General features: G+C 41.4%; 1 protein-coding gene across 3 annotated transcripts in view; it reads right to left on the bottom strand.

Annotated features, from left to right (window-relative positions):
• The window catches only part of rtn1 (reticulon 1), a 205,694-nt gene that overhangs the window by 50,104 nt on the left and 142,944 nt on the right, over positions 1-12,646 (bottom strand). The window contains exon 1 of one of the 3 annotated variants that reach the window (XM_008116726.3): positions 4,986-5,371. The exons of the other annotated variants lie outside the window; for them this stretch is intronic. Coding sequence (XP_008114933.1) covers positions 4,986-5,046 — 61 coding nt within the window. The 5' untranslated portion in view covers positions 5,047-5,371. Of the gene's footprint in view, positions 1-4,985; positions 5,372-12,646 lie in introns of those variants that run through there. 3 annotated transcript variants of the gene reach the window in all.

Genomic DNA, 12,646 nt, shown 5'->3' with positions numbered 1-12,646 from the left:
TAACAACAACAACAACAACAATTTCATTCATTATTCACCCCTTCTCAGGGCTCAAGACAGGGTTCAACACAGTTAAGATATATAAATAACTAAATAATAATAACATTTCATTCATTATTCACCTCTTCTCAAGGCTCTTGGCAGGGTACAATACTGTTGTTGTTGTTGTTATGTATATTTATTTATCCCTCCCAAAGGAGACTTAAAGTGGCGTAAAAGTTAAGATATATGGATATAAGCAAGATAATTAAAAGACAGACATAAGATTAAAGCATATTAAAAACACACATTCCACCATGAGGTTGTCTCCCTGTTAGGTTATTTACTTAATATATATTCTGCTCTTCCTTGCAAGAGTCCAGAACAGCAAATGCCTTCCATAGCATATGTTTTAAAAACCTACAAATATCCAATAAAATCAGCAAACCAGAAAAGTGACAAAGGCAAAACACTTTCTTATAACTATTTATAAGAGGATTTCCCATGCTGCACACTGTTTAAATAAGTGACTCAATCACAAGAACAAGGTTTAGACACAACTGCATCTCTGCTGGGAGCTGGGCGTCAACATTGAGAAGCCATTGCAATTCCCACAGGATGTTTACAAAAAGCATGCTGCAAGAGCCCAAATCCCAAAGCTCAGACTGTGTGTTGATGCATTTTTAGCAAAAACCTTCACCAAAAAGGCTAGAACAGCTAAGGATCCATGTTTTGTTGTTATGTTGTGCACTCAAGTCACTTCTGGTTTATGGTGACCTTAAGGCAGGCATGGGCCAACTTGGGCCCTCCAGGTGTTTTGGACTCCAACTCCCACAATTCCTAACAGCCTACTGGCTGTTAGGAATTGTGGGAGTTGAAGTCCAAAACACCTGGAGGGCCCAAGTTGGCCCATGCCTGCTCTAAGGTTATCCAGGGCATTTCCATAGCTAAGCAATGACTCAAACCAAGATCCCCAGAATCAATCCATTACACCCAATAATAAGCCTTTATTTTTTGTAATCTATTATGTACCTTTCTTTCTTCAACCATCTTCAACCATCATCACCCATGACACAATTCCATTTAATAATAATAATAAGGCCTGATCCTTGCAGCCCAGGAGCAAGCCATCAGAACAAATGCAATCAAGGCCAAGATCGAAAAATCAGCTGATGACCCAAAATGCAGACTTTGCAAGGAAACTGACAAAACCATTGGTCATATCCTCAGCTGCTGTAAGAAAATCGCACAGACAGACTACAAACAGAGGCACAACTATGTGGCCCAAATGATTCATTGGAACTTATGCCTCAAGTACCACCTCCCAGCAGCAAAGAACTGGTGGGATCACAAACCTGCAAAAGTATTGGAGAATGAGAACGCAAAGATACTGTGGGACTTCCGAATCCAGACTGACAAAGTTCTGGAACACAACACACCAGACATCACAGTTGTGGAAAAGAAAAAGGTTTGGATCATTGATGTCGCCATCCCAGGTGACAGTCGCATTGACGAAAAACAACAGGAAAAACTCAGCCGTTATCAGGACCTCAAGATTAAACTTCAAAGACTCTGGCAGAAACCAGTGCAAGTGGTCCCGGTGGTGATGGGCACACTGGGTGCCGTGCCAAATGATCTCAGCCGGCATTTGGAAACAATAGACATTGACAAAATCACGATCTGCCAACCGCAAAAGGCCACCCTACTGGGATCTGCACGTATCATCCGAAAATACATCACACAGTCCTAGACACTTGGGAAGTGTTCGACTTGTGATTTTGTGATATGAAATCCAGCATATCTATCTTGTTTGCTGTGTCATAATAAAATAATAATAGTAATAATAATCATAATCATCATAATAATAATTCCCCTTTGATCTATTTCCCTATCTATGCATCTTGTTTGCTGTGTCATAATAAAATAATAATAGTAATAATAATAATAATAATAATAATAATAATAATAATAATAATAATTCCTCTTTGATCTATTTCCCTATCTATGCATCTAATCCCCGCTGTATTATTAATAATCTGTTATCTTTGCTCGTTAACAAAATTTGCTCCAGGGAATCAAAACTATCCAAAAATGAAGCAGAAACCAAGACTGCTTCTATACTGCCATATAATCCAGATTATCAAAGCAGATAAGACACATTATGTGCTTGGAACTGGGTTATCTGAGGCCCCTTCTACACAGCTGAATAAAATCCCACATTATCTGCTTTGAACTGGGTTATATGGCAGTGTGGGCTCAGATATTCCAGTTCAAAGCAGATATTGTGGGTTATTCTGCCTTGATATTCTGGGTTATATGGCTGTGTGGAAGGGCCCTGAGTCTACACTGCCATATAATGCAGTTTAATGCAAATAATCTGGATTTTATATGGCAATGTAGAAATGATCGTAATGAGTGGACAAAGATGCTGGAAAAATCTGCTACTTTGTTTCTGAGTAAATTAGGTTTGGTTTTTTTTAATGTATTCTTAATGATCTTATAAGCATATTATACTTTTCCCTAAGAATAATATGACTTTAAGATGTTATAGTGAGAAACTGCATGGTTACCTTTATAAAAAACACCCCGCCCACCCCCAATTATTTTATCACCTTTCTCAGAGTATACCAGTAAATATTAAATATTCTGTACATTTGTATTACATTTCACTGAATGCCCATTCCATTTTCATCCATATTGGCTATTGATTTTAGAAAAGATATTATGGGAACAAACATGGAAATTGTTCAATGTGTTGTCGAAGGCTTTCATGGCCAGAATCACTGGGTTGCTGTGAGTTTTCCAGTCTGTATGACCATGTTCCAGAAGCATTCTTTCCTGACGTTTCACCCACATCTATGGCAAGCATCCTCAGTGTTTTTGAGGTCTGTTGGAAACTAGGCAAGTGAGGTTTATATATTTGTGAAAGGTCCAGGATGGGAGAAAGAATGCTTCTGTGTTGGAGGCAAGTGTGAATGTTGCAATTAATCACCTTGCTTAGCACTGAATAGCCTGGCAGTTTCAAAGCCTGGCTGCTTCCTGCCTGGGGGAGTCCTTTGTTGGTAGGTGTTACCTGGCCCTAGTTATTTCCTGCCTGGATTTCCCCTGTTTTCTGACTGTTGCTCTTTATTTACGATCCTGATTCTAGAATGTTTTAATACTGGTAATCAGATTTTGTTCATTTTCACGGTTTCCTCCTTTCTGTTGAAATTGTCTACATGCTTGTGGATTTCAATGGCTTCTCTGTGTAGTCTGACATGGTAGTTGTTAGAGTGGAGATTGTTGTTGTGGTGTGCCTTGATGTGGCACTACATAACTCATTTGGAGCAACAGATTGTAGCAAGCTATTTTGAAATTCAGAAGGCAAATTTGCCTTGGATTCCTAGAAACCCAACAGTGATTACGTCTGAAAACACAGGCATAGGACCATGTTATGATGGATGGTTAATTTGACAGTTTAAATTAGTGCATCCTTTCATTAGAGAAAGGAAAGCTAAAAACAAAGTGTGGTGACAATAGTTATGATGGAACCTCTGACTCGTAGTTATCTATATGAGTTAGTAATTCCGTCCTAAATATTTGCATATATATGGCGTATGAGCATTCACAGAAAACCACCTATCTTTTCCAGCCTCCAAATTTTATTCTCAGTATCAGATGATCTTAGGCTCCAAATCCTATTCTTAACATCAGATGATCATATAGACCAGCTTATAAATAACAAGAGGCTGTATTTGAAATGATTGAAAAATCCTTCCGGGATCTTGAGTCATTTTCAATTAAGGAAGATGCTTTTCAACATGATGGAAATTTCTTAACATCGTAAAGGGATGCATGGTATCATTTCTGCAACCCAGTTTAACAAAGGAAGTTGCATGACAGTCAACAGGGTGGGGTATCTCTGTGAGGGATGTTATGGGATTATATTATAATACACTCACATTTACACATACATGTACACATACACACACAGGCCCTTTCAATCATACACAGCTTCAATGTAAACCTCATTGTAGGCTAGGAGGGGCTTAAGAATGCCACTTCTATGTTGACAGTGAAAAACGAAATAGCATCTTAAAATGAATTGAGGTGAAAAGCAAAGATGCCCATGAAATGCCTCCTAAATGACTGGGCACTATGTTGATGTTGTCCTCACACCACATTTGGAACCAAAACAAAGGAAGGTATGGAGAAGTGATGAAGTCTGAATAAAAATGGCTGAAAAAACCAACGTAAGACAAGGAGAAGGTAGCCAGCCACACCCAATGGGACAACGCTCAAAATACATCCCTTATCACAAAAGAAATGCATCTATTCTTTGCGTCCACTTGCTCAACAGATGATCAAATGCCTAAAATAGTCCAGGATATATTTGGAAAGTCTAAAATAACTGGCGATTGGGCAAAGGCAATGTTAGACAGTGATGACAACAAGGATAAGGAGGAGATGGAGAAGATGGTTTGACCAAAGCAAACCATCTTCTCCATCTCCTCCTCCTGCACTTGCTTTCCCGAAGGAAATGTGCCAAAGCTATTTCCAAAACATAAAACCAGAGCCACAGTCAGCCTGCCAGAGACAGCTTTCAATCCATTCAACTCCCTTTCCCCAATTCCGAGCTGTTCAGATGCGAAACAAGAATGATATACAGGTGGTGGTCCTTCAAGAGGGGCAACAGGCAAGTGGGCAAAGGTGGCCATTTGTCACCGGGAGGGGAAAGCGATGTCACATTTTCAAGAACAGCACGGTTTGGGCGTGGAAAACAAACAGGACACAAGGGACGCCGCCGGGATCCATCCGCCTACCTCCCCACCCACCCATCTATCTGTCTGGCTAATATCTATAAATACGTCTGTATTGATATCGATCGCAACGAAAAATGTGTCCAACAATGCAACGATAGAGATAAAGGGGAACGGGGACAGAGAAAGATAAAAGAGATGCTCTCTCCTATGCAATCTTTTCAAGGCATGCAAAACTAGACGAAAATATATATGATATATATCTACCCTGGCCTTTCCAATTGCTCCAGAGGCATTCCATCTTTGTAGAGTCAGCACTGGCTTGCATCTTGCGATGGGAAGAGAGGAAGGAATGAATTGTCTTCTTTCGGCTGTGTCTTTTCCTTCAGCACTCAAGCATTCCCAAGCATTGAAGGGCTGAATGAGTCAATAGTCTCTCTGGTTGTGGCTGATGCTGCTCTTCCTTTTCTTTCTCTCTCTGTCTCACCCTCCTTTTGCCTTTGCACTGGCTACAGATGGAGGGATGCTGTTAAGCAGAGGAAAAAGGGAAGAGGGGGAGGGCGTAGTGTAACCGCTGCGGTCTACACTGCAGCAAATCAGCAAAAAGGATGCTGCGCTTGCCCTGGGGACCAGTCCCTTTTGTTAAAAGGAGGGAGGGTATGTATATATATATATATATATATATATATCTATGAGAGATTGAGAGAGAGAGAGATGCAGCAGTGGCCACACAAATTATAACAACGGGAATATTTGAAAAGCGAGATGGGCAGAGTGAGTGCTGTCAAGCCGGGGAAATGGTTAAGGCAACCTGACAGCCAAGGAACAAAAACAATCTGGGCGTAGAAAGGATGGGAGAGATAAAGAAAGATATGGCGAGAGGGGAGGGGGAGAAGGGTGCGGCTTCCTCCGTGTTTACAATCCCTGTTCCAGAAATTTCTGCCTAATTTTAAGAAAAACAAGAATATTTGTTGCCTAGGGTTTATTATAGGCACAAGGCTGTTTCCCAATAGTGCCTTGGCCGCCGTGCCCATCTGTCTCCCCTAATCCTGCTCCCCAGTCGTATCTGCTAACAGCAGGGCTGGAACAGCATGGTAGCAAATAGAGATCAAGGTTTAGTGTGAGATCTGGAACTACGCTTATCTGCCCCTGCCAGAGCGTCTTCTTAGCCTGTCTTTGCCTGTTGGATTTATCCCCTGGCATATCAAACCTCCACTATAATCCAGAAATGGTTGTAAAACACAGGAAAATAGACTGCTCTGCTATAGTTCTATGGTGGAAAACAACAACAACACCGATTCCCAACATAGCCTCCGATAGAACAATAATAGACATCGCACATCGTTGTTATTTTAGAGACCCGCTAGGTGCTTCAGAAATAGGGCTGCCAGTTAAGTATTATTTTTAAAAAGGCAGACCAAAAAGGCCACAAATCTGTATGAAGTGCGCATATGTTGATGCACATGTACAGAATGCAAATTTAGAAATCATGACTGCAATATAAATAGGAATGGGATACATCATAGTGGTGAAGACTGTGAGCAGCTGACTACCTCGATGCCTGTTGCTAAGTCTGCACTCCTAGCAATGCTGATAAAAAACAGCAAGTAAAGCAATGGTTCCCAACCATTTTTGACCAGTGACCACTTGACCAGGGACCACTTTGACCAGGGACCACTTGACCAGGGACCACTTGACCAGAAACCATTTGGACCAGGGACCCCTTTGACCAGGGACCACTTGACCAGGGACCACTTTGACCAGGGACCACTTTGATAAGGGACCACTTGACCAGGAACCATTTGGACCAGGGACCCTTTTGACCAGGGGCCACTTGACCAGGAACCACTTTGACCAGGGACCCCTTTGACCAGGGACCACTTTGACCAGGGACCACTTGACCAGGAACCACTTTGACCAGGGACCACTTTGACAAGGGACCACTTGACCAGGAACCATTTGGACCAGGGACCCCTTTGACCAGGGACCACTTTGACAAGAGACCACTTGACCAGGAACCACTTTGACCAGGGACCACTTTGACCAAGGACCACTTTGACCAGGGACCACTTTACCAGGAACCACTTTGAACAGGGACCATTTTGACCAAGAACCACTTTGACCAGGGACCACTTTGACCAGGAACCACTTTGACCAAGGACCACTTGACCAGGAACCACTTTGACCAGGGACCACTTGACCAGTGACCACTTTGACAAGGGACCACTTGACCAGGAACCACTTGACCAGGGACCATTCTTCAACATTAGTACCAAAGGGGTTACGAATCAGATTTTGGTTAACTTTAGATTCGGTTTGGTTATTTGGGGTGCTCACTCAGAAAATTGCATTGGAGAGACCATATCAGCTCTAGTTTCTGAAACAGAACATATGCCATCCAATAGTCGCCATCTGCTCACCCACAGAAAACTACATTTAATAAGCTAGAGCGGATGTGGTCTATCCAGTGCAAATTTCTGAATCAGCGCCCCAAATAACCCCAGGAACAAGCCTAAAAACAAAGACCATGTGGCCCCGCTTCTAGGTTAAGGGGGAAGGAGGAAGAGAAGCAGCAGTCAGGAGACTTGTTGTCTCCCCTTTCATGGACAGTTAGCCTCTCCCCTTGTGACATCTTCGTTACAATGGTGTAGTAACGGTGAAGCTGTGGACCATATTTTAGTTCTTGGGGTCTACTAGTGGTCCACAAACCACAGGTTGGGAACCACTGGAATAAAGGATGACTAGTAAGTTGAATGCATTGCATCACCCCCACAAAAAACCTGCCAGAAGATCATTTTTATGCACAAAATATGCCACAAAATCTTCCCTAACTACCACAAAAGTTGTGGTGGTTTGGATTCTCTAAGCCCTCTGCTACTCTCAACTACTCACCATGACCCTTTATTCAGTCAAAAAAAACAAACAAACATTATTTCACCTCTAGTCATGCTGTGAGCAAAGCTACAGATGGATGAGTAGTAGCCACTGTCCTTTCGCTCCTCAAAGGACACTTTTGAAAAGGAGGAGAACTTTAGGGAGTTCAAAGGACAACCTGCTGTCTTCATGGGACACTTGAACTGTCAAAAATGGACAAAAACCCTCAATAATTAAAAAAAAAATTCCTAAGCCATGAATGATAAGTCTACCTTTTTTTTTTTGATGGATTCCATCCATTTGGAATGGGGTCTTCCTCTTTTCAGGTTGCCTTGTAACTTCCTGAGCATTATTGTCTTTTCTAGTGAGTCATCTCTACTCATGATATGGCCAAATATGTCAGTCTCGGTTTAGTCAGCTTGGCTTCTGGGAAAAACTCCAGCTTGGTTGGCTCTAGGACCCATTTGTCTGCTTTTTTAACAGCACATAGTATTTGTAGAGCTCTTTCAAACTATCTGAATTCCTTTTTATCAGCTTCTTTCATTGTCCAGTTCACATAGGAAGGGAAATATGATGTCATAGTCCCAAATTAGTAGCATTGCTATTGCTAATGACGGAACCACAACCACAAAAAGTCAGCCGTGGCAATACTAGTCCTGGAAAAGGTGCCCTTAGACATCCTCCTTCACCAGAGAGTGTTGTTATTGCTGCTGTTGTGTTTTGACAAAAACTGCAGCAGTAGCATTGTGTTCTCCAACAGGTTATGGGTTTCAAGGTGGCTCCCCATCCTTGCAACTCTGCCTCCCCTGACATAAGTCTTTTAGAAATGATAAAAACAAATGGACCTATGAAGAGAAATAAGAAAATGAGTACAGACTGAAAGAGATATGGAGAAGCTATGCTTTGTTGAAGAAGCTGTGGCTGAGTGCTAAGGCACATGCATGTCTCTTCAATGCAATGGTTCCCAACCTGTGGTTCATGTACCTCCATGGTCCACAGAATCACCATTGCAACAAGAATGACTGGTCTCACAAAACCCTCTATAGTGCCGAGGCAATGGGGATGTTGGGAGGGGAGAGAGTGACTATCCACGGAAGGCACGACAACAAGCCTCCTGACTGCTGCTTCTCTTCCTCCTCCCTCCCCGAGTGGAGCCATTCCATGTGGCGCCTAGAAGTGGGAGCTCCTTGGTGTCTTGATTTTTAGGCCTGTTGCTGGGGTTATTGGGGGTGCAGATTTCGAAAATTGTATTTGATAGACCATATCAGCTCTAGATTATTAAATATGGCTCTCTGTGGGTGAGTAGATGGAGACTACTAAGAGGCATACGTGCTGTATCAGAAACTAGAACTGATGTTTGAGAGCCTCGACTGCTATAAATTTGCGAGACCCACCTTTTTCTGCCAAAAAATAAAGACACAAATTGTGCTTAAAGTCTCTATCTTTCAGTTTGTAGAGTACATTCTTTAACAGATTTTTTAATAAAACATGACTTCTTTTAAATCCAAAAGAAATCAATCACCCCAATGTTCTTTCTTTTCCCATTCCCTTTTCCTTTACTGTTTTCCTTTTAGTTATTTTATGTATGTATGTATCTATGTATGCATGTATGTATGTATTTATTTCAATTTCTGGTAACCTATGAGATACTGTTGACATTTCTACAGCCAGAGAAGTCATTCCAAAGTTTACCAGAAGTTGCCCGTCTTTAAAAATTGTTGGGAATTCAAGTTCTCCAGGGTACTTTCATTGTAAACCTCATCCTAGCTCAATGCTGGGGTCCTGGAAAATCTGGCAATATTCAAACTTATTCAAACTAAAATTGCTGTTCTAGACATTTACATGGATCTGTTGTCCAGTGTTTACACCAGACTCTACAGAAGATGATTTACATATATTTCATAAAAAGCAAAATCAGCTTGTTAGCAAGTTGTGCAAATGCTGATTTGTTATCAATAAATGTTTGATTCTATACTTATTTTAGATACCAATGTACTCGGGATCACATAAACATTTATTGGGACAAAAGGGGCCATGAATGAAAAGGTTTAAGAATCCCTACCTTAGCTACATTCCTATTGATGTAACAGCGAGAGGGAGTTAAAAAGAGAAAGAGAGAGAAAGAGAATGCAGAAATTTTCCAACAAGAATTGTGCTACACAAACTATACATTATCAGCAAATTCATGAGTCCTCCAGAATACTGTTACTGTTTCATTTGTAATTTGTATCTCAGAGATTTTCTCTGTGTCTGACAATGCAAGATAGAGTCACACTGGAGTACCTCTAGAGATTCCTAGACAGAAACTTTCAATCAAATCTGCAAATAAACACATGCATAAAAGTTAAAAGTGCAACTGTGGAAGGTGATGCTTGTAGACAGTCCGTGTTTTGCAGACATACAACAGAGTTGGAAGGACAATAACTTTATAAACAAGCATCTTGGTATCCCTATGAATGTCGCAATCCTCTGTTTCTAGCGTTACACCATTCAGCTTTGTTGCTGGCATTACAAAAACATTGGTTGGTGCCTGTTGATAGAGCAATTTGGTCTTCTTGATGTTCAGTAATAGGTCAAACTTTTCATATGTTTCTGCAGAGGTGTTTAAAGTGGCTTGTAGGTCTTCCTCTGAATGAGCACAGACTACATTATCATCAGCATATTGGAGTTCTATAATAGAAGTTGTTGAGATCTTACTTTTGACTTTCAGCCTGCTGAGGTTAAAGACCTTGCCATCTGTTTGATAGGTGATTTCCACACCAGTGAGAAGCTTCCCGTCAACAAGCTATAGGATCATAGCTATGAAGATGGAAAATAGGGTTCCATTTTCATATCCCTGTTTGACATCTTATCCAGTTTAAATGGATCATTTTGGGAGCCAATGCTGTCCAAGACATCATATCATCATAGAGGAATCACAGGATGTTCAAAAATTTATCAGGATATTTGGTTTTCAAGAAGATGGTACAGAGCATTATGGTCCATGGTGTCATCCAGCCTCAGCTAATAACCTTGTTGCTGCCCTTTGGACCAACTTGAGTTTCTAAGCACTAAATACCTCAAAGGTACATATTCTAGCTGATCTCAGGAGTGAAGCAGGGTCAGGTCTTATTCATTCTTATTAGCTTACAGAGTGTTGTAGAGAACAATTCAGAGGATGTTGTTGAATGATTTCAGCTTCAGCAAGAACTGTGAGTTTCGATGTCCGGTATGCCAAACTCCAAAGATCAAATGAGACACAGACAGTTGAAGGCAGAAGGAACAGAGGCTTTATTTACTTTGGCCAAAGTTGATGGCAGCAGAGTCTGCACTCTTGAAATTGATATACCGCAATTAAAAATAAAGAAGCATTTATAGGAATGTGACAGTAGTTCAAAGCAAAGGACCTTTGCTACTACAAGCACTGATTGGTTCAGCCTGGAACCAGCTAGAATCTGCACGCTGGTTAGACAAGACGTGCCATCTGCCGCTGCCGCTGATTGGCTCCCAGGCCTGGTGGGAACTTTAATAAATTCTCGTTGCTCAGTTTTAAATTTTGTGGCTGTTTCTGGGTCCGTCTCTTATGGGTGCATGGAGAAAAGGAATGTGGTCAAGGTTTGAGTTAAAGGATGGTAGTAGCTCTGCTCCTGTCTGCCTGGAGAAAGATAATGGGTCTTGACTGGCTAAACAATGGGTGGCAAGGGTGTTGGCATGGTCTGAATGGATTCCCAGGAAAAGAATTTGACTGGGTGTTGGGTAACTTCTGTTAATTTTTGGTCTGGATCTGACCTGTTTTGTCTTTCAAGAACAGCCTTCAAACACTGTGGTAAGTAAATGAAAACTGCTTTACTTCAGCAAAACATAAATTACAGCACACTTAGTGGAATAATGCAAAAGGAAGCAAGGAAGTCTTATAGCAAACACATTTCTTAGTCTCTGATAAATTCCCGAATCAAATAGCAATCTTGCTTCAGACAAAGAAACAGCAATAAATCCTTAGGAGCTGTTTCCCAGATGCAGACTCAAAGCAGGCACAAGGAGAACGGAGGCATTAGAGTCAGTTTGTTACTAGCAAGAGTTGGCTGCACCTGCTTCTGCTTTATAGCCCCGAGTCCCCTCACAGCTGCTAGGGCAGTTCCTAATTATTAAGCTGTGTTTCTGGCAGCTATTCTAGCTGAATGACATTTCTGCTCTGTTTCCTTTTGCCTCTCCTGAAAAGTGGGTACTTTCAAAATCTCCTCAGATTCCAACTCACCCTCAGATTCATGAACACTTTCCTGCTCCCCTTCCTCTTCTGAAGAAGAGCAATCCCTAACAGGATCCATTGTTAAGTACACAGAGCTATTGTGAATTGGATTATGTCTCCTGTCTGGAGGAAATGATGAGATTTGCACATGCTATATGCAACTTGGTGGATTTGGGCTGAGGGTCGCCTGAAACTGGGTTTCTGGGGAAAAGGTTACCCACAGGCTCTTTGTCTTGGTATTCTTGGGGTCGTGGGTGTTGAGGTCCATTTTGGGGTCCCGGGATTTCAATAACATAGGCAATGGCAAACCATCCTTGAGTTTTTCTTGCCTAAGGAAACCTAATGAAATGCATGGGATTGTCATAAGTCAGGCTGGAAGGCACATCCATTATATTACACATATATGTCGGAACTAACCAAATGGCTTTAACCCTGACCTTGTAAATTATTTCCAATGGGTGGCATGTGAGCAAGGATGAATAATTAACACACACAAAGTGCTTTTCAAACTGTAACATCATGTTGGAGAGGTTATTTGCTGAGGATGAACAAAGGCAGGGCAATGGCAAATATGCTCAAGGTCTCCTGTTAAGTACGTAACTTAAAAAGGATTTGAGCTTGCTATCTCAAACATTGTCCACTACCTTATTTTTTGAATTTATATTCCTGACTATAGATCTTGTACAGACATTTTCTCTGAGGAGTGGCTTTTTCAGAATAATTCACCCAGCAATTGATAGTTAGTTGCTAAAATGCAGCTAATGATCATTGCTTGATGGATGGGATAATCCATGCTGGTACTTGGTTTTTCAGCACTTTAAATAAGGGA

The sequence above is a fragment of the Anolis carolinensis genome, chromosome 1 (assembly GCF_035594765.1).
Source record: "Anolis carolinensis isolate JA03-04 chromosome 1, rAnoCar3.1.pri, whole genome shotgun sequence".
Classification (NCBI taxonomy): Eukaryota; Metazoa; Chordata; class Lepidosauria; order Squamata; family Dactyloidae; genus Anolis; species Anolis carolinensis.
The sequence above is the reverse complement of the archived record's forward strand: the minus strand, read 5'-3'. Positions and strand labels throughout refer to the sequence as shown.